The sequence below is a fragment of the Belonocnema kinseyi genome, chromosome 10 (genome assembly GCF_010883055.1).
Source record: "Belonocnema kinseyi isolate 2016_QV_RU_SX_M_011 chromosome 10, B_treatae_v1, whole genome shotgun sequence".
Classification (NCBI taxonomy): Eukaryota; Metazoa; Arthropoda; class Insecta; order Hymenoptera; family Cynipidae; genus Belonocnema; species Belonocnema kinseyi.
The window spans coordinates 62,930,437-62,953,359 of NC_046666.1; the positions used below are offsets into that span (position 1 = coordinate 62,930,437).

Sequence of the window (22,923 nt, forward strand, 5' to 3'; positions counted from 1 at the left end):
GATTAATTTTAATATAAAAAAGACAAATTATACAAAATTGGATTATCAACCAAGATTTAAGCTTAAATTTCAACACCAAAATAAGAATTATCAAAAAAAGGTAATTTTTCATCAAAATTGTCGTATTTTCAAATAAATAATCAAATTTGTGACTAAAAATATAAACGCCAGGAGGGAAAAATTACAAAAAAGAAATATAAATACAAGTAAAATGAACTACGAACAAGAATATTATATCAGGTTGACCGCAAAACTTCATTTTCAAAATTCCACAATTTGTCAGTGTCTCTGACCGATAATATTCAAAAACTAGAATTTTTATTTTGTGACATTTCATACTAAAAATTTATATATTTATTTAAAACATAAAAATATTACTTGATTAATATAATTATATTTTCGAAAATTGTTATGCTTTAAAAACAGAAGATGAATTTTCTGTAAAACAGTTACATTTTTAACAAAAAGTTAATTTTCAACCAAATGTGTGATAAATACATTTTCAGTGTCAAAAATTAATTTAAGATTAAATAAAAAATAAGTTTTTAACAATGAAGTTAAATTTCCAATCAACGAGTTTAACTTTCAACTAAAAATGATGCACAGTCAACTTGAAATTTTCAGTTATAAAAGTTAATTTAAAAAAAATAAATATATTTTTCAACTAAAGAAACAAATTTTCAACTAAATAAGATAAAGTCTTAACGATTAATTTAATTGTAGATATTTCAGTTAAAGAGATTTTAATTTTAAATAAAAAACAGTTGAGTTGAATCAAAAGAGACGAATTTTCAAATAAAATATTTGAATCATTAACTAAATAATAAAATTTTCAACTGAAAATGTAATCGTCTTGAGGAAGGAACTGGAAAAACACTTAATTAATCTTGTAATATTTTTAACACAGAATCTTTTGTAAATCGTATTTCCCTTCACAACCAATTTTTCTTAAAATCAGTTGAAACTTCAACTTCATAAATGAAATTTTTCAAGAATGAAACGATAGAAATAATTTTCCTGTATTATTCTTATCTCAGAATTTTTTATATATTATAAATAAATTTTATATTGAGTGACAAAGAACAAATGTACCAAATATAATTGTATAAAAATGATAGATAATAAATTGTACGATTGTAAATAAAAATGTTTTAAAAGTATTAAATGTTTTTTATTCACTACCATTTTGTTTTCAAGATCTTCCAATTTATAAATATCTAACAGCTGCAGAAAAACATATGATAAAAAATATTTAACATCAACCCTCAACGAATTCAAAGTTAGAATTTCACAACTTTTCAGTTTTTTTTCTTCGAGCCTTTTAACGATAGATCTTTAATAAAATTAAAATCTTCCTTTGGTGCAAGAATCAGCTATTTTTCTTGTGATTGCTCGGCAAAAGTGATATCTAGTAATCTCTCCAAATTTTCATTAGTACCTCGACATCCATCTATTACGGCTTTTGCCCACTGAAATTTATAAAGATGATTAAATACTTTAATGATTAATATTCACAAATGTAATATTCAATCAATCTTATTTTAAGTTCCAAATGAAAAAAAAATCTTGACTGGGACGGCGACATTTTTTTATTTATTGCATATAGTCGTGCCGCTATCAATTTAAAAGCTCTAATTTGAGAATAAATCAATAAATCTCGAACTGTATAAAAATCACATTATTTTAAGTAATTTGATGTCAGAAACAATAAAAATTGAACAAATTAATTTTTTTTAAATAAACATTTTAATGTAGAATTTACATTATTTTAATTGTAAGCTGTTAAAAATGGAACAATTAAAATTGTAACATTAAAAGTTTAAATTAACATTCTGGAATTTTAACGATTCAAGGATATTTCAAACATTTCAGTTGAAAATTGTAGTTTCTAATATTTTATTTATAATTGCTCATTTTTAACTGAAATAATATTTGAATCGAATTTGAAAGATATAAGTGTTTTATTATGAATCTATTTTTTCGAATTTATTTTTAAATAGCTTATAAAGCTTCAATCAAACGTTTAAATTTGTTTGACTACTAAGGCTTCAAAATTCAACGTTAAAATCCGTAAATTGTTTAATTTTAAACAAATTTTCGAATTTCCTTGTAAAATTTATATATTTTTGAATTTCAAAAATCACTTATTTATTTATTTGTACAGTTGATAAACTTGCAACGTTTTTTCTATTGAACATTTTTAAGTTCAAACGATTTTAGTTTTTAATTGTTTAACGAGGAGATGATTCTAGTTGGGAATTTTTTCTATCTCATAAATTCTTTATCTTAGAGCTATTTTCATGACTATTATTTTGCCAAAACATGATTTGTCAATGATGACCCGTTTAAAAAAAACATTTTTTATACTTGTTTTTAATACAAAACTCGTTTCTTCCAAAATTTCAAAAGTTAAAAATAGGCCAAAATTGAGTTTTCAACTATTTAAAATTGAAAATAATTCAATTTTTAACAGTTAAAAATTCAAGTATTCAACAGTTGAATTTCCAAAATGCAATTTAATTTAAATTTGGTATTATTTTGTTTTATTCAATTCGATTATGTGTGAAAAATAAGTGCTAAAAATGTGATATTTACATAATTTTTAATGAGAATCAAGTCAATGAAAATCTTTATTTATAAAAATCTTTTTATTTATTTTTTTACGGTTTTGCATTGGCAAATAATAATTCGGAAAATTAATAGGCATCCAATGGACTATTATCAGAGTACCTTTTGAAAATGAAGACCCAAAATGGAATATTTTTAAAGTGAAAGGTTTTTTCCCGGTTGACAAACGTTTTTCACGGTCAATTAAATTTAAAAATCGAACATTGAGGATAACAAAATTTCCATTTGAGGTCATAAAAACTGAGATGCAAATGAAAGCACTTAAAGTGGATCTGCTGAATGACTAACTTTTAAAATGGAAGTTTAAAAGTTTTTTAATTCAAAACTTTTGCATTCAAATGCTCAATAATTTGCACATATAAAATGGAAGGTACTAAAATTTTCCAATATAAAAAATATAAATGCACGCTATCGTTTTTAATTCTTTAAATTAAAAACTCAATCAGTGATCTTTAAAATTTTCAAAATTATATCATTTTGAGGAATTTTAAGCTAGATAAAATTAGATATTTTTAACTGAACACTTCTTTAATTAAAAATTTTATTCCTTTTATTTTAATTAGTATAAAAATCCTTGAAAAGCTTCAACATTTTATTTGAAAATCTTTAAAAATCTACAATTTGTTTTAAATTTATTCAAATTTAAAATTATTTTTGAAATTTCTTCACAACTTCTAAATATCTGTCCAAATTAATTTCATTTTTCCTACAACTTTTAGGAAATCCTTCAAATTTTAGAAATTTCCTCAAAATGTGGATGTTTAAATAACAATTGAACATTTATTATTTGTAGACAAATATGAGAAATTTGAAGAGATACTTTTTTTTTGAAAAGATTCAAAATTAATTAATTTCAGACTTGAAATAATAGCCTGAATTAAAATAAAATGTAGATTTTTGCAGATTTCAAACAAAAAATTAGAAGCTTTTTAAGAATTGTGAAAAGCTTCAAAAAATAAAAACATTTTCTTAAGATTCATATGAAAATTAAAAATAATTTTTCATTTTGAACAATTACTTTAAGAGAATATTTAAAAATGTTTTTAAGAAATTGCGAAATTGTCAAAAAAGATTCTGGAAGATTTTAAGGTAACTTTTTAAATTTTGCATAATAATTTTGAATCTTTTTAAAACTCCTAAATATCTCTCAAAATTGCTCAATTTTTTTCTACAAATGTTCATTTGTAATTTATATATAAAAATTCAACAATTTCACTTACAAATTAAACATTTTTCAAATACAACAATTAAAATTGTAACGTTCAAAGTTCAGAAGCTCTTCGAAATTTTAACGATTCCAGGCTTTCTATGTCAAACAATCCAGTTTAAAATTTTTTACTTTAAATATTTGGTCTTAATTTACGTGTCTTAAATTAACAGTCAAATATTGTTGAACATTCAATCATTAATAATTTTCTTAATTCCAAAAAGGTAAAATTAAATGTGTCAAAAATGGAATATTTTTAACTGAAACATACTTGAAAATAGTTTATAAAGTTGCAGTCAGACGTTTTGTCAAATCGCTTTTTGTTCACTCTTTAATACATAAAGTACAGATCCATTAAAAAATGTGTTATTTGTTTATTAAATAAAAATGGTTTTTGTCTAAAAATTTCAACTTCAAAGGCTTTGAAATTTTAATTGTTCAATTCTTCAAGAAAGAATTTAAAACTTTTAAAAATTAAAAATGCAAGCTTAAAAATAAAAATATAAAAAGGAAATTTTTGTAAGTAAAAGATTTTTGAATTACGCATTGTAAACTCAATAATGGCATAATTAAAAAATGTAAATTCCCGGTCAAAAAATAAATTCACAGTCATTTTCCTGGTTTTCCCAGTCTCAAAAAAATCCCGGTTTTCCGGTCCAGCGGCCACCCTAATATTTAATTGAATACCTTGAAATATTCTCTGACTCTTTGAGCTGTCCATCCAACAGGAGTTTCTTTCCTAAGATCTCTCAAATTATAAAGCTTGTCTGCTAATTTAACCAATTTCGCTCGACGACTACTACCAGGCGCATGTTTTATCTGCAAAAATTTTCTCTCTTCTCTTGCCAAATTCTTATCATCTGTGACTTCCTCCACAACTTTGCGCACATCTTTTCCAAATTCTTGTTCTATCTCATCGAAAGTTGTGTCTGTATCTTCGACTGTATCGTGTAGCAAAGCTGCTAAAATCACTGTGGTATCGTACACTTTCCCTTCTTTAATTAGAATATTTGCCACACCTAAATGTCAAAAGTTATACTTAAAATTGGCTGAAACTTTTGTGAATTTTTTATATTTTATTAAAATAATTAATTTCCTAATTATTCTAAAATAAATTTGTCATATACATTTTTCGTTTCTAAATATATTTTAAACAGTTTTAGTGACAAAACTCATACATATGTCAGAGATATGAATTTTTAACCACATGGTTGGGTTTTAATATCAAAAAGATAAATTTCGAAACAAAAATGAAAGAGTTAAATCTCCAGTTCAAACAAGCAATTTTCAACCGAAATAAAATGCGTTTTCAACAAAATACGTAAATAAATTTCCGAGTATAAAAGATGAATCTCCAAACAAAAATAAAATAGTTACAATATATTTAAAAAAATTAAGTTTCCACTAAAAAAAAAGAATTTTCAACAAAATACTTAAATTTTCAAACTAAAGAAATGAATTTTTTAATAAAATGACAAAAATATAAAAATAGAAATTAATTTTTAAATAATTACATTTTCGATCCAAAAGATAAATTTTTCTTCTAAAAATGACAAATTTTCAACAAAATAAATGAATACTTAAATTTTCAAGTAGAAAGACACATTTTCAATAAAAAAGACAAAAATTCAATCAAATAAATGTATTTTTTACTAAAAAAAGAAATTAGATTTTGAGTAGAAAAATAGATTTTCAACTTAAAAAATAAAAATGCAATGACCCAGAAGATTAAATTTCTTTCGAGAAAGATACATTATCCAAAAAAAAGGAATAGCTAAATTTCCATTTTAAAAAATCATGTCTAAATAAAATAATGCACCTTCAACCAGAAAAATGCATTTTTAATCAAATATTTTCATTTTTATAAGCTAAAGAAATAATTTTCTACCAAAAAAGACAAGTTTTCCACTGAGAATGATTAATTTTGAACCAAAAATATAATAGTTGAACTTTTAGTGAGAAAAAATAAATGTTCAGTAATAAAACAAAAGAATAATAGTAGTAGTTGGTGTTACCAGTGTCGACCATGGTAATATTTATTAAAAAAGGCTGGAAGTTCTGTTGACTACTGGTCCTAATTTATTGGAGCTGATTGAGAGGTCTCTCAAATCAGCTCCAATAAATTACGACCAGTAGTCAACAGAACTTCCAGTCTTTTTTATATAAAAAAAAATTTCAACAAAATTGTTCAATTTTCAACCAAAGAACTGGATTTCGAATGAAAAAGATGATGTTTTAACTACTGAAATTACTTTTCTACCAAAGAAGACGAAGTTTCAAACTTTTTTTTTTAATTCTCACGTAAAACAGTTTAATTTTTAACTTAAAATAAAATACTTACATTATCAGTTATACAACTAATTTATGACTAAAAGGACCAATTTTATCGAAAAAATAATCAACAAAATACATGAATTTAAAAATAAATAAATAAAATAGGATAGTTCATTTTTAAGCTAAAAAAATAAATGACCAACCAAAAAAAACAGAAGATAATATTCTAATATTCCAAGTTTTAACCCAAAAAGGTCAACGTACTACTAAAAAAGATGTCTTTTCGTTTAAAATGTTGAATTATCAACAAAAATTTTTTTAATGGAATAATTAAATCTTCAGTTTACAAAATTTATCTTCATTAAAAAGAAATTAATTTTTAATACAAAAGTTAAATTTTTAACACAGCAAATTAGTATTTAACTAAAATTAAGAATATTCAAGAACAAAAATAAAATTTGAAGCAAATATGTGAATTTTAAAATGAAAGAAGAATTTTATTCGCAAAAAGATGAATTTTTATAAAAATGCAAGTATTTTCAACAAAAAATAGGATAGCTAATTTTTAAGCTAGAAATAGCAGTGTAATTTTCAACTAAGAGGATTAATTTTCTACCAAATACACAAATTTTCAACCAAATACAGGAATTTTTAACAAAAAAATCCGGATATCCAAATAAAAAAAATGTGGACAAAAATTAAAAATTGAATACAAAAATAAATTTTCAACCAAAAAATGAACTTTCAACTAATGAGATAACTTTTCTAACAAAAAATACGATTTGAGGATAAAATGTATGAATTTTCATGTAAATAGTTCAATTTTTACCCAAGAAGGATAAAGTTCTATAAAAAGACGGCTTTTTAACTAAAAAGTGGAATTTCCAAATAGAAGTTAAATTTTTAGTCAAGAAAATTAATTTTCAATCAAAAGGAACAAATTTTCAACAAGAAAGATAAATTTTTTACCAAGAAGATTAATTTTCTACCTAAAACGATGTATTTTTATCAAAACGCATAAATGGTTGAATTATGAATTTAAATAATTAGTATAAAAAAACGAATTCCAAAGAAATCAAAGAAAAAAATTTTTAACCGAAAAGAGTAACTTTTTAACCAAGAAGATTAATTTTCTACAAAAAAATAGAAACTTTCAACCAAATACATGAATTTTCAACTAGAAGTGATCGATTTTGAGCCAAGAATAAAGTATTTAGAAAAATAAATTTAAAAAAATTATTTCTAAGAAAAAAGTTAAAATTTGAACACAATTTTTTTTAAGAGGCATGATCAATCATGAACGCAATTAATTTTCAACGACAAAGTTCCACTTCCATTTAAGTAGTTGAATTTTCAGCCAAAAGAGATGAATTCTCATTGAAGAATGTGATAGTTAATATTTCAATACAAAATAATTTTAAAACAAGGACAGTTATATTTAACCAAATTTTTTCACTAAATAAAAAAAATATATGAAAACACATATCTTATTTTAAACTATTTTCATGTGTAGAAAAATATATTATTTATTACCTATAGGATGGTTTATATACGGAGTTTGCTCTTGATTTTTCCTCCTTTGTTTGCTGTGCTTTAAAGCTGCAAAATTTGTACATTTTATCACAATCGAAAGAAGTTCTTCTTTGGTGAGTTCATCTGTAAATATTTTACATTCGGACGGAGTTGGATTTGTATTTTCTAATGATGTATCTTCTTGGTCAGTAGATTTTTTGTCTGTATACATTTTTAAAAATTTGCTCTTTTCCACCGAAATTCAATGAATCATGAAATCTGACATAAAAAATAAATAATATTGTATTTAAAAATAAATTAGGAAATAAAAAATGGTTATTAAATTTAATTGTTTCTCTAAAGCTGATAAACTTTCAATTCATATAAAATATCGAAAGAAATAATCATTTGCCGGGTTTGTCAAATCTGGTCGAATATATTTTTAGGTTAACTTTAACATTTTGAGTACGAAATGGCCACAGTGTTCTTTAAAATAGAGCTTTTCATAAATTACAAAATAAAATACATAAAATCATATTAAATACAGTATTTTTAAAGATTAATTAAAGTCGTCACCTCAAAAAGCAGGAAAATATATTTCAGCAATTTATTTCATTTGTTTACTTTATTGTTTCATAAATTGGACAAGAGGGGCGCAGAAATCGCAGAAATATAACAACATAACCTCTAAACTCAATTTGACAGCTCGAGTCTCGTCGGCTCGACGCATGTATGTAAATATTACAGATAATATAACAGAATTTTGGTTATATTTATTTCAACTTAGGTTTGTGTCAAAAAAAGAAAGTTTCAAAATGTCGGGAAAGAAAAAATTGACCCAAGAAGAGTTGCGGAAAGTGATGAATAACACCAAAAAGAAATTAGGTGTTGAGAAGAAGAAGATCCATTCACCACTGGCAAAATATCCTTTTATTTATTAAAATAATATTACTTAAAATATTTTATCATTATGTACAATAATCATTAATATTATGTATATATTTTTATTCATGATATAATTTTTAAGTATTAAATGGAATGCAAAACTAATGGTTAAATTGGTTATAAATTTGGATTGCATGTTCTAACCTCAATTTAAAACCTTTTATTTCGTATTTTTACATTGAAAGTTTATTTCAATAAAAAAATATCAAGATAGCAAACTAATTTCTCTATGAAATTTCAGAAAAATAAAATTCTTCATGTTTAAAAATTAATTTAGACTCAAATTAAATTATAATATCACTTCTTTAGAATTGCTTTGGTGTGAATGCTACTTTGCAGATAACTTTTGTATATCCTGGTGCTATACCTTCTCCTAAAACGAAACCTACGCGAAATTTCAGAGGCCTTTTCATACTTAGACCGAGTATAAATTCAGAACACTCAAAATTACATTTTAAGATATAAACATTAGGTACACTCTTCTTTATATAAATGGTTCAAAATTAAACAATTTACAATTTAAAACCTTAAGGCTCAATGATTGGAAACAATTTTTGACTAAAAATATTTCAAGAGTAATAACTCATTTTGGTTGAACATTCATTTTTTCAATAAAAATTTAACGATTTTCTTTATAGTTAAAAATTCATGTATTTTGTTAAACATTCATCTTTTTTATTAGCAAATTCACCTTCATAGAAAATTCATCTTTTTGTTTGAAAATTTATTTATTTTATTGACATTTTTTTATTGCGTTTAAGATTCATGATTTTAGTCGAAATTTAATTTTTTTAAAGTTTGATTATTTTGTTGAAAATTCATGCATTTTCTAAAAATTGATGTATTTTGGTAAAGAATTAATATTTTTGTTTGAAAATTTAATTATTTTATTGAAAAATTGTGTGTGTTTTTTTGTTAAAAATTAATTTTTTCAAACCGAAAATATAACTGTTCCATTTTTGATGAAAAGATTATTTTTTCAGTTGGAATTCTAATATTTTGTTAAAAAATCGACTTTCAGGTGTGAAATGGATGTTACTGGTAGAAAATTGATTTTTTCGTAAAAAATAAATTTATTTGGATGTAAATAAATTGTTTTAGTTGAAGATTTATCATTTTAGTTGAAAATTTATTTCTTTGTTTGAAAGTTCAATTATTTATTCAAAACTCGCATTTCATTGTTAGAAAATGAATGACCTTTGCTTTTAAATGTCTCTTTATTAAAATTTAATTTCTTTTAGTAGAAAATGTAAGTATTTTTATCGAAAATCCTTTTTTTTAAATTAATTTGTTTAACTGCAATTTTAACTATTCCATTTTTTGGACTTTCTTTAGCTGAAAATTCTTCATCTTTACATGAATAGTAAATAATCTAAAGTTTTGTAACCAAAAGCCTTAATAGTTAAGTATAATTTTCCATGTTTTTCGTTTTAAATTTTAGACGTTTTAAGTTGTTACCGAATTTTGAATTGAAATGTGTTGCTGAAAATTTCAAGTTTTTGGAAGAACAAAGTTTTAAAATGTGTAACTTTCTTACAAAATTTCAGTTGAAAAAAGTGTATATTTAAATTATCAAAATGATATAAATGCTGACTGAAAATAACTGTAATATTGAACAATTTGAATTTAGAATTTAAACTTCCAAGAATCTTTGATTTTAAATTTAAATTATTTAAAATTGTATATTTTTTAATTAAACTCCTTTATAGCTAGATAATTTTAAAATGGTAAATGTTAAAACTGGAATTATATGATGCTAGCAAAATTCAACATTATGTAGATATAATTTAAATAATTCAAAATTCTTTAATTGAAAAAGAAAATATTTTCATACTTGACAAACTTTACATTTATAACAACCAAACTAACCATTTAGGATTTCAACATTATAGAATTTTTTACATAAATTGTTCAAAATTAAACAATTTACAATTCAAAACTTCAGTAACTAAAAACAATCTTATACTGAAAAAGGTTCAGGAACATTATCAATGTAACTGTATTAATTAGAGAATTTCAAATAAAAACAGCATTTAATGTTCAGGAATTAATCATTGTTTTTAATTTGAATCGCTCAAGCTTGTATATTTTTAGTTTCGAAACTGTAGAAGGTTGTTATTTCAAATTTAAATTGTTCAAAATTGTACAATTTTTAATTAAATTCCTTTATAGTTAAATAATTTCAAAATAGAAAAAGCTAAAATAGATTGGAATTGTCTCATGTTAACAAAATTCAACATTATTTTTTCAGAATTTTAGTAATTGAGAAACTATAAATTTAGAACACTCAAAATCCTACTTTCTATAAAATGTTGTCAATGAGAGAATTTCAGATAAACGCAGTGTTTAAAATTCAGGAATTAATCATTGTTTTCATTTTGAAATGCTCAAGCTTATATATTTTTAGTTTTTTATTTGTATTAGTAAAAGTGTTTTTCAAATCCCTTGAAATAAAGTGTTCAATTTGGATCGCTTTTGGTTTGTAATTATATCATTTTGAATGTTTTTCTTTTGGAAATTATATTTTCCTAAAAATTTTAACTTTAGGGGAAAAACAAATGAAAACGCTTTAAAATTTAATTTCATTAGAGATAACTGTTCAAAATTTAAAAAAAAATGAACTTTGGAAGTGTTGCAATTTGAAGTATTTTTAAACCTAAAAAAACTAAAAAAAATTTACATCGACAAATCTTAATCTTAAAATGAAAAAACTTTACTACGCTTCAAATTTTCGGAATTATCAAATTAACAGTTTAAGTATTTGAAAATATCCTAATTAACCCTTAAAGTGCATCAGGTATCAGACACCCCAAGCAATTTTCAAATTCTTATAAACCATACTTAATTCGAAAAAATTTAGTAAGTTTCGCCATCTAGCTTTAGTTGGAGACCCTAACTGTAACTAGTCATTTAGCATACTTCAGCGTCAATCTACTAGCAGCAGCTGCTGAAATTGGAGGTAAAAAAATCGCGGGTTGTTGAACACCTAGTGTCCACTTAGTGAGTGAAAAAATAATTTTGGAGAAAATTTTTGTTTTTGAAATTTTATTGATCTTTGTTTACTTTCTGACGTAACTATATCATATGAAGTGAAATAATTGATTTTTTTTCGATTGTTTCATACTTTTTTTCTTTGTAAATGGCTTATAACTTACGGCAGCGCCTCATGTGAGAGCAGACTGTGGACGTGTTGAATAAAATATAATTGTTAAAATACAGTTAAATATGTCTCTTTTTTCAATTTCTTGTATTTTTACGGTATTACATGTCAAAGTTCCTCATTTCTTTATGATAATAAACCGATTTAAAAGCAAAAAATCGCATTCATAATTTTATCATAAAATTGATTTTTCAACTGTGCAAAGAAATTTTTTGTTAGAAAGCTCCCATGTTGCAATATTTTTTGTATGAAAGTGCACTATTTCAAAAGTATATTAATAAATCTTCAGGTTAAAATAATTGAAATTGCGTGAGTTATGAATATGCAAGTAAAAAAACAACATTTTTTCACTTTTTTTTAAATAATTTTTTTAACAAACTTAAAATAAATAAGTGGCTATAAAATCAACTTTACCTTATAAAAGATACCTTAAAATATGTCGGATAATTTTATTGTGACAAAATATTTAATAGGGGTTAAACAATACATTATTAAATACGCTGGGGTGTTTAATACCCACGATGCACTTTACCGTGATTTTTACCATGCATGCACTTTGAGGGTTAATGCTATAAAGTGAACATGTAGTTTTAAAGGGCTATACATTTTTACCAGGAAATTCGAATTTTATTTTTTTTTGTTTATAAAATTTATAATGAAGTTAAATTCTTTCCATAGGTGTAGTTTTGTGAAATTATACTAATAATTTATTAATATAGAAATTGAACGAAGAACTCAAAATTTTTGTAGATTCCTTAACTTTTTTAACACGTATAACTCCTTAGGTCAACTTACTTGCGCCATTTGCAAGTCTGTCATTAGTAATGAATTAGTTTGGCCCACACATCTAAATTCCAAAAAGCACAAGGAAAATATCAATTTAGCGAAGCAAGATCTAGAAAAAGCAAAATCCGCCGTATCTGCACAAAAGAGATCAGCTTCTCCATTTCGAGAACCACATCCAGTTAAAAAAATAAAGAGTATTTTAAAAAATTCGAATCCATCAGCAGTACATCAACCCAAACCAAAATCGGGATTGCCTGATGATTTTTATGACAAACCTTCATCTTCCACCACAACAAATGGTACAATGAATAGTGCTGTAAATGGTGTAGTAAATGGAAAACCTAATTTTCCTCAAATGCCGCCGATCAGTAAAGAATCATCAGAAAGTGTGAAAGCCGAGGAAGAAAAAGATGAAGATAAACAGCAAAAAGGAAAAGAAAACCCAGCGTCGCTTCCAGAAGGATTTTTTGATGACCCGGTCCTTGACGCTAAGGTAATTATTAACTTTCTTTACCGGTTATTATTTTTCAAACCGCTTGATCCTGAAACTCGAATTTAGCAATAAAAATAAAAAATTTAGGAAAATTGTGGAAAGTTGGGAAAATTCAATTAATTTAAAACTGGCTAGGGAAAACCTGAAAGAGTCAGGAAGTTTACGATAAATTGAAAATGTTGTTAATCTTATTGTTTTGTTGAATATTCGTCTTTCGGAATGAAACTTCAGCTATTTTGGTTAAAAATTTAATTATTTGGTTGAGAATTCAACTGTTTTGTAGAAACTTCGTCTTTTTGGGATGAAAATTTTTTTTCTTTATTGGCAGAAAAATTTTTCTTGGTTGAAAATTCAACTCTTCTGTTGAAAATTCGTCTTTTTCGTTTCAGAATTATTCGGTTTTGATTGCGGATTCAACTATTTTGTTGAAATTTCGTTTTCTTTGATTGACTTGAATTGTTTTTTATTTATAATAAAAATATTTCTTGGTTCAAATGTCAACTAGTATATTTCTCATTGAGAATTCATATTTTTTGGTCGAAAATTCAAATATTTAGATGAAAGTGAGACTTCTTTTTGGTTTTTTCTATTTTTAGTTGAAAATTCATGTATTTATTTCAGAAATTTCTCTTTTCTGGAAAAAAATTAATCTTGTTGATTTAAAATTCATCTTGTTGGTCGAAAATCCAAATATTTGTTTAAAAATTAATTATTTTGGTTGACGATTTCTCATTTTAGTCAAATATTTTTTTTTGGTTGCACAATAATTTTTTATAAATTAAAATTAAATTATTCGATTTTTTGTTGACAAAAAGATGTTTGTCTACAAAATTAATCTTCTTGGTGGAAAATTTAATTTTTTGTTGTTGAAAATTCATCTTTTTCGTTTAATAATTATTCTGTTTTGATTACGGATTCAACTATTGTGTTAAAATTTCCTCTTTTCTGGTTGGCTTTATTTTTTTTTTAATTTTCTACTTATATTTTTATTTAATCTTTTTTGATCCCAAGATTCAACTACTTCGATGAAAGTGGAACTATTTTGTCAAAAAATTAATTTTTTCTATATTAATGATGATGATTCATAATTTAAGTGGAAAACTTTGTTTTGCTTGAAAATTTTGGCTGAACATTAATTTTTTTAAATGAAAATAATTATTTTATTTTTAGTTGAAAGTTCATACATTTTGTTGATAATTCCACTTTCTTGGTAAAAATTTAATCTCATTGATTTAAAATTCATCTTCTTGGTTATAAACTCAAAAATCTGGTTAAAAATGATTTATTTGGGTAAAGTATTCTTATTTTAGTTTTTTTTTGTGAAATAATAATTTTTAAAAATTAAAATTCAATTCTTTTTATTAGTGATTAAATTTTTTAAGTTAATAATTCAACTATTCCATTTTTGTTCCAAATTTGTTTTTGGTTGAAAAGTCGCCTTTTTGTTATAATTTTAATATTCTTCATTGAAAATTCATTGACTATTTGACTGAAAATTCATGTATTTTGTTGAAAATTTTTCTTTTTTTCTTAGTAGAAAACTAATCTTATTAGTTGAAACTTCATCTTTATAGTTGAGAATTCATTTTTTGTTGTTGAAAACTTAACTATGTTTGAAAATTAATTTCTTGTTTGGTTTAACATTAACTATCCTAACTGTTTTGTAGAAAATTAATTTTTTTGGCTTGAAAATTCTACATTTTTTATGCAATTGTTGCCTTTATTGTCTTAGGAATCTTTCTTGGTTGAAAATGCATGTATTTTTATCAAAATTTAGCTTTTTGGTATTTGAAATTAATTTTCTTGTTTGAAGTATTATCTTTTTGGTTATAAATGTAACTTTTTTGTCGAAAGTTCAATTCTTTTTATTGAAAATTAATTTTTTACCTGATAATTCAACTATTCCATTTTTGTTCAGATTTCTTTTTTAGTTAAAAAGTCGCCTTTTTGGTAGAATTTTAATATTCTTCGTTGAAAATTCAACTATTTGGTTTGAAAATTCATGTATTTTGTTGAAAATTTGTCTTTTTTTCTTTGTAGAAAAGTAATATTATTAGTTGAAACTTCATCTTTATAGTTGAAAATTTATTTTTTGTTGTTGAAAATTTAACTATTTTGTTTGAAAATTCCTTCTTTGTTTGGGTTTAACATTAACTATTCTAACTGTTTTGTATCAAATTGATCTTTTTGCTTGAAAATTCAACATTTCTGATGAAATTTTTTCCTTTATTTTCTGAGAAAGTTTCCGTGGCCGAAAATTCATCTATTTGGTTTAAAATTCACTTTTTGGGTAGAAAATTAATCTTCTTGATTGAAAATTTTTTTTTTTTAAGTTCTTAACTCAACTATTTGGTTGAATTTTTTTTTGCACTATCATTATTGATGTTTGACGGTCAGGGAAAAGATAAGGTTTCATTTTTGTGCGTAAAATGATATTTTGCTTCAGATTCGTAATGTCGAATATAAAAATCCAATGGACGAGGAGTTTGAAAAGTTTATGAAAGTGATTAAAGAGGAAGAGGCACAAGCAAACCAAATAATGGCAGATGATCAGGAAGAGGCGACGGTAAAAAGGCAAGAGGACGTGATAGAAGAACAAATGCAACGATTGTCGAGGGTGATGGACCTCGTAAAACTTAAAGAAAAAATGAAAGCTGCTGAAAAGAAGCAAGAAATTAAAGAGAACGAATCTTCTTCTAGTGACGACGAGGACTTTGATGAATTTATTGATTGGCGAGCTAAGAAATCCTTTAAATAATACTTCCCTAGAATTATTTGTACATTTTTTATAAACTGTGAAGAAAGATTCACCCTTGTGTAAAATTGTAAATATACCACTTTTTATATGAAAATTAATTTAAAAGTTTATTTAAAATTAAAGACTTATACCTTATATAAACTATTAATATTAATACTTTTTTTCAGTGGAAATTTTAATTGATGAAAATAAAAGGTTTCTCAAACCTTTTTTTTTAATCTTGAATTTGAGATATTGTATTACAATGTCTTCAATTTTAATTGCAACTTGAAGTACTTGTAGTTTAATTATTTAATTATCGCAAGATAATTAAAATTTCATTTGTTCATTATACGTAAAGAGTCTCTAAGTAAATAATATTTTAGATTAGGTAAAATTCTGAAAAAAGGACAATATTTCGAATGGAATCGGAAGGAATGGAACTTGTATTATTTCTAAATGGAAGCGTTCAAAATTTGATGATTTTAAATTGAAAAATTTTCAAACGGGAGCTTTTAAAATTTAAAACTTTCAAACTAAACTTTTTAAATTTGGAAAATTTCATTAGGAAGGAGTTACAAGTTTATTGATCAATTTTATTTTGAACTCAAGAGTCTCGAAATTGAACGATTTCAGATTAAAATTTCCAAAATGAGATACTTTAGATTATAATTTCGATAAATAGATTATTTAAAATTCAAAGAAATTAAAATTTATCATTTCTAATTAAAAGCATTCAAAATTGAATAATTAAAAATTGAAAACTTTTAAATTTTAATAAATTTAAATTTGAAGCGATTAAAATTTATTTTTTTAAATTAAATTTTTATTAAATTAAAAAATTATGATTTAACATAAAAATTGACTAGATAAAATTTTCTAAAGTCTAAAAATAAATTCACCTTTATTTGTATTGTTGAAAATGGACAAATTTCAATTATTAACCTTTAAAATTGAATTATTCAAGAAAAATACTTGCAAATATAAATTAATTTTAAAAAGGAAACATTAAAATTGAAAAAATGTATGCTCCAGAACCTTGAAACTTGAAATAAATCCAAACTTTATTTAGAACTAAAAAAAATTTAGTCGCGAAGAATTGTGATATTAAAACCTTTCTTTTCTCTAACTCTTGAAAATTTTTGTTAATTTAAATAAATTCAAACTGATTAGAATTTAACAATTTTTAAATTTCCAATTATGTTTTCCGAAATTCAACCATTTCAGTTTTAATTAAAACATTTAAATTACTTTAAGTAAATTTAAATCGTTGAGAAATTAACCATTTTTAAAATTTAAATTGTACTTTTAGAAATTGAACCATTTCAATTTAAATCGCAGAATTTAAACATACGATAAGAAATAATTGAAAATTTAGCGTTTACCATGATAATTCAGAACTATAAAATTGTAACCATTAGAAATTAAAGAAATTGCCCAATTTTTTATAGAAATATTCGTTGTTAAACATTTTTTAATGTTCTATTTTTTGGAACATTAAAACTTTTGAAAGAATTCAATATTAGTGCCTGATTCTAAAGTCTGCTCACTATTAATTGATGAAAATATAAGATTTAATAAACTCGTTTTTCTTAATCTTAATTAGGTAAAGCTTGGAAAAAGCACAATATTTCGAATGGAATGGAAAGAAATAGAACTTGTATTATTTCTAAATGAAAGTGTTTAAAGTTTGATGATTTTAATTTGAAAATTTTTCAAACCCAAGTCTTCAAAATTTTAAACTTTCAAAAATAAATTTGAAAATTTTTGACAATTTCATTAGAGAGGAGTTGAAACTGTATCATTTCTAATTTAAAACGTTCAGAATTGAACAATTATATTTTGAACTCAAAAGTATCGAAATTGAATGATTTCAGATTAATATTTCAAAAATAGTATAATTTAGAATAGAATTTCGAAAAATAGATTATTTAAAATTTAAAGAAATGAATATTTTATCATTTCTCGTTCAAATAATTCAAAATTGAATATTTAAAAATTGAAAACTTTTGAATTTTAATAAATTTAAAATTGAAGCGATTTAAAGTGGATAAAATACGAAACTTTGAAAAATGTGTCAATTTTAGTAAATTTAAACTGTTTAGAATTTAACAATTTTTAAATTGTCAATTATACTTTCGAAATTCAGCCATTTCAGTTTCAATCGTAACATTTTAATTACTTCAAGTAAATTTAAATCGTTTAGAAACTATCAACTTCTACAATTTTTTACTCTTGAATTTCGAAGAATTGAAGAAATCAGAAAGTCTTGTACTTTTAAAATTAATACCAAAAAATTTAGATTATTCAAATCTAAAATTATTAAATTAAAAACTGATTATCAAGGCTTTTAGTAAGAAATTGTACAGTTTTGAAATACTTTAAGATGAAATGGTCCTGACATTTTTTATAATTGTATTTGAAATTACAATATTGTGACATTTGAAGCCACCAAAAATTAACAAATTGACAATCAAATATTTTAGAATTTAAGCATTTGAAACTAAAACGAACTTACATACGTTTTAGGGCCTCTGGGATTAAACTTGTTTAGAAATTTCACAAAAATGTTAAAAACGTAACAATGTAAATTACCTTAATTCAATTTTAAGACTGAACTTTAAAATTTTTTTTCCTAATATTTCAAAGTTCAATTACGCTGAATACTTATATTTTCTCACTTTAGTAAAAAAATGGCATTCTATATCGTAAAAATTTGAAGCTTCTTGTTGTTATTTCATGTATTTTCGTCGAATTTTTTTACAGATAATACATTATTACGCATTGCGAGATCTTAAAAGTATTATCAATCTCAAATATTATGTTTCTTGACAAACCTCTCTATTTCGCGTGTTATTTTTTAGAAAAATAATCTTAATTAGAAAACGATTTTTTTTAAATTCAGTTTTCAATAAGTTTTATTTAGTTTCTAGCTACGTAACCTATTACCTATCAAAATGTTTACATTTTTGTGAATATTAAAAAATTTTAAGGGTAAAATGCTTGTTTTTTTTTTACCAAGTTTGCTTTAAAAACCGTCACATTTTTGCAAATTTTGAGGGATTAGGATAATAAAATAGTAAAATAAGCATCGATAATAAAAAATAGATAAATTACTGCAATTTGTCGAAGAAAAAAAATCACTCGAAAATGCCACATGTTTCCTGTAATTATTAGGAATAATAGGTATTAAAATAGCCCGCTTATCATAAATTTTTCTTTTGGTATTTTTTTTAAATTAAATATTTTTTATATTTTGTTCAAAATTATTTCTGTGGCCAGACAGAGGTGCGTTTCCGCCCATACGACAAGCTGGAAAGGGGAAGGACCGGAAAGGGGTTTGACCAAAATTATTTGTGTGGCTAGATAAAGGGGTGCCCCCCCCCCCGCAAAAAGAATTTTTTAAATTAGTAAAGATTTTTTACAGCCTGATTTCACTATTGTTTTTATTGTTATTCATAATAATTATATGGGAAGTGGAAGCGATACTCAAGTCTTAGGTATTAAAAGAGACTAAGATTTGAATATCGCTATTGTTTTTATTACTAAACATAATTTTTTGCTGAAATGTCCAAAGTGCAAAAATTCTTGTATATTTTAAACATTTTCATTATTTTCATAGTGAAAAAAAGAATTGGAAATATAACTATAGTCACTGGTACTACAGAAATACATTTTTTATTTAAATTAAATCATACGATTCTCTTACGTACGTAGAAAATAGTATCCCTTTGAAGTAAATATTTGAAATTTTTATTTTTTTGACAGAATTAAAAGTAACTTTCAGTTTTGCTTTTATTTTATTACTACAAAGAATTAGCACTAGCATGGCCCTTTTTATACACGTAAAAAAACAATAATTTTCTTGAAAAAATATCGAGAAATTGCGTAGATGGTTCCTTTTATCATATCAATAATTTGAGTGAATGGAAAATTGAATTAGAAAATATTCAGAGGTCGCACAATGACCTTTCAGAAATAATTGTAGAAAATAAAATTAAAATTAAATTAAAATAAATTAATAATAAATAAATAAATATAATAAATAATAATAAATAAAAATAATTAAATTAAAATTTAAAAAATAAATTAATAAGGTCTACCTTGTTTCTTTTACACTTGAATATAGGGTACGATTTATTGTATATTTGTATCAGCGCACCTTGCTTTTTCCTAAAATGATGAGAAAATTGAATCATTTTATTGATTTAATTGTCCTTCTGTGTAATGATGGCAATTATGGCATTTTGATAAATAAACAGTTAATCAATGAAAATAACTGCTATCGATTGAAATAATTACGAAAAAATATAAGTTTCTATTTTTTTAAATCGGATTGTGCGATCTCTAAATAATAATCAACTTTAATTGTTCTTATTAAAAATATTTTTTTTTGGTCAAAAAAGGAACATTAAATAAAAAAATAATGTTTTCAACCACCCTAGTAAACACATTATTAATTGCATATTGTATAAATTAAGCGGACTTCAACAGTGGCTCCTTGCCAAGTTAATTTCAGAGAAATGCTGTAGCGACAATTGCTTGGATACATTTATAATTAATTAACAATTTAATTACCAACACAAGTTGTGTCTATGTTCCAATACATTAGTATCATTAGAGAAATTAAATAAAAAGTATTTTGATAAAGGTCTTGGTGATTTATCGATGGTTGGCAGAACCCTTATCAAATGCTTTATTACTCTAAGCGTGACTAATATGTGACTTTAATGGAATATGAATCAGTTTCTAATTAAGAAATCTGTGATATATAGTTAAAATGTAAAAAAACTTTAATCAGATATATTGAGAAAATGTACAGTACAAGCGATTTATTTTGAAATGAGAGAAGTTTTTAAATTAAGTAGTTTAAAAAACTCACATAATCGAATTTTAATAATTATTAAGTGGTAAACTCCATGTCGTATTCAAAAAAGACCAGCACTCATCTCACCGATCTTTTTTACATAACTTGTTACATCAGAACAAAAGATTTCGCAGCATATTACAGTAAAAATATAGAATTGTCTTATTTTCCTTACTCTTTCATTGTTAATTATGTTCTAAATTTTGAAAAATGTTCATTCAGCACCTCGGATTCAGGATATTACCATTTGTGCTATTGGATGTGCTATTGGAATATCTGAAATATTTATTATAATGTCAGAATACGTATCTTTTCATAAATCTGTCACTTGTCAACAAATTTAATAAGTTATATTTAGACTGCAAATAAATTTTCTAATTTTTAATATTTCTCAATAAATATTTTGAAGTTAAACAATTTAATTTTGAAAGGGTTCAAATTTGATCGATTTCGTATTATAATAGTTTAAAAATAAGTAATTTGTAAAAGCGGTATTTCAAGCTATTAAAAAAATTCATCTTTAGAAAATATGGAAATGTTTTTCTACCACTAAAACGCACTTAAATTTGTAGTTTACAATTCTATAGGAAACAAATCCTTTTCCAATATGTAAAAGGCCGTCTTAATCGACGAAAAAAATTACCGGTCATTTCCCGGTTCGCAAACATTTTTTACGGCCTTTTAAATAAAAAATTGAAACTCTTAATGCTATAAATTTATTCATTAGTAGTAATCGGAACTGAACTGCAATTTAAATCAAAGTGAAACTCTCTCGAATTTTAAACTCTTAACATTAAAGCATAATAAAGTTTTAATTCAAGCCTTCAATAATTTACATGTATAAAATGAAAGCTTTTAACACTTTTTAATTGAACAATTCTAAAATAAATGTTGTTTAAATGCAAAATTAGGATCTATACGCTATATCATTTTCAATGCTCTGAATTAAAAAATGAATCAAAAAATATTTTTTCAATTGTTTTTTATAAATTAAAATTTAATACTTTTACTCACAAATTGAAATTTCTTTAAATACAACAATTAACATTGTAACATTCAAAGATTTAATTTAGTGCTCTGAAATTTCAACGATTCATTTTTTGATTTGATTTATAATTGCCAAGTCTTACTAGATATTAAAAAATTTTGTTTCAATATTAAAATTTCAAACTGAATGGGTTGAAAATGAAATATTTTAGACAGAAGCAATATTTGAGTAGGATTTGAAATTAAATAAAAGTATTTAATTATGAGGATATAATAATTTAGCCGAACAACCATACTCCTTAATGTTGAAAAATATTGAAAATATAATTATCGGATTAAGAAATGTTCAAGAAATGAAAATGTTTGAAGTTTTAAATGATTGTATAAATAAAACTATTGAAAAAGTTTATTAACGAAATTGAAATCTTTCGAGAATGACAGTTAACGCTACCAAAAAACTTTAGAAATTAAAAATGACCGAATTTAAAAAATTAAATAAATATTTAAAAATACGAAATTTGAAATTCCAGAAAATTTCGTAAACTGTTTTTAATTTCAAATTGCACGTAGAATCGCATATAAAATATTTATTATTCTGACAGATATCAAATATTAAACATTATTTTGTTCAAAAATTAACTATTATCGGGAAGTTAAAATTTCGGAATTTTGAACTGCATTTTAAAATTCTTTAAATTGTATTGTATGTATTTATGTTATCGGGGCGTCGGAGTCGTGTGGGCTGGGTAGGCCCATCAAATCACTAAATCTAATCATAAAATAAACCTAATATTTATCTTAAATCTATATTTTTGAGCATATTTTTAGTGAGCCCACCCATGAAAAAATTGTTCCGACGCCCCTGTATGTTATATAAAATTAATGATATTTTAAATAGTAAACAAAATGCAGATTTTTTTAAGTTTTAAAAGAAAAATGTAAAGCTTTTAAGGTGTTTGAAGGTTTTAAGAAAATTAATTTTTCTTCTTAACACTCCAAGGAAATACAAACGATTTTTTGCGCAGAAAAATTAATATGTTACTTTCTCCATTGGTCTGAACACGGAGAATGATACTTCGGCAGACCCCCACCCTCCCCGAAACGTATCACATATTTTTTAAATGACCCCTTTAATGATGTCCGAAAATTGTAGAAAAGAATGTGAAAGATTTCAAATTTGCAAGATTCCACAATTTTAGAAAAAATCGAAATTTGAAATAATACAAAAATAATTTTATTTCAAATAAAATATGGATTTTTTAGGATTTCCAGAAAAAACATTAGAAGCTTTTTAGGAATTTAAAAAGGTTTCAAGAGAATATAACTT

The 22,923-nt window shown here is 24.0% G+C and overlaps 2 protein-coding genes across 2 annotated transcripts; one reads left to right on the forward strand and one right to left on the reverse strand.

Annotated features, from left to right (window-relative positions):
• Positions 1-1,195: 1,195 nt before the first annotated feature.
• LOC117182267 (guanosine-3',5'-bis(diphosphate) 3'-pyrophosphohydrolase MESH1) lies at positions 1,196-8,240 on the reverse strand. The gene is made up of 4 exons (XM_033375380.1): positions 8,198-8,240; positions 7,643-7,900; positions 4,523-4,854; positions 1,196-1,469 (listed from the first exon to the last, which is right to left on the reverse strand). Exons 2-4 carry the CDS (start codon positions 7,851-7,853, stop codon positions 1,374-1,376), a joined length of 639 nt encoding a protein of 212 aa, XP_033231271.1. The 5' UTR covers positions 7,854-7,900; positions 8,198-8,240; the 3' UTR covers positions 1,196-1,373.
• An 81-nt stretch (positions 8,241-8,321) lies between these two features.
• Positions 8,322-15,853, forward strand: LOC117182266 (zinc finger protein 830). The gene is made up of 3 exons (XM_033375379.1): positions 8,322-8,543; positions 12,498-13,005; positions 15,452-15,853. Exons 1-3 carry the CDS (start codon positions 8,350-8,352, stop codon positions 15,761-15,763), a joined length of 1,014 nt encoding a protein of 337 aa, XP_033231270.1. The 5' UTR covers positions 8,322-8,349; the 3' UTR covers positions 15,764-15,853.
• The last annotated feature ends 7,070 nt before the right edge of the window (positions 15,854-22,923 follow it).

What these genes read in the sequence shown, in the direction of transcription:
- LOC117182267 (XM_033375380.1), bottom strand. Translation starts at nt 7,853, where the DNA reads ATGTATACAGACAAAAAATCTACTGACCAAGAAGATACATCATTAGAA. An exon ending in GTATATAAACCATCCTATAG is followed by an intron (nt 4,855 to 7,642) that starts GTAATAAATAAT and finishes TTTGACATTTAG; the next exon opens with GTGTGGCAAATATTCTAATT. An exon ending in GAGTCAGAGAATATTTCAAG is followed by an intron (nt 1,470 to 4,522) that starts GTATTCAATTAA and finishes TATAAATTTCAG; the next exon opens with TGGGCAAAAGCCGTAATAGA.
- LOC117182266 (XM_033375379.1), top strand. Translation starts at nt 8,350, where the DNA reads ATGTATGTAAATATTACAGATAATATAACAGAATTTTGGTTATATTTA. An exon ending in ATCCATTCACCACTGGCAAA is followed by an intron (nt 8,544 to 12,497) that starts ATATCCTTTTAT and finishes CTTTTTTAACAC; the next exon opens with GTATAACTCCTTAGGTCAAC. An exon ending in ACCCGGTCCTTGACGCTAAG is followed by an intron (nt 13,006 to 15,451) that starts GTAATTATTAAC and finishes ATTTTGCTTCAG; the next exon opens with ATTCGTAATGTCGAATATAA.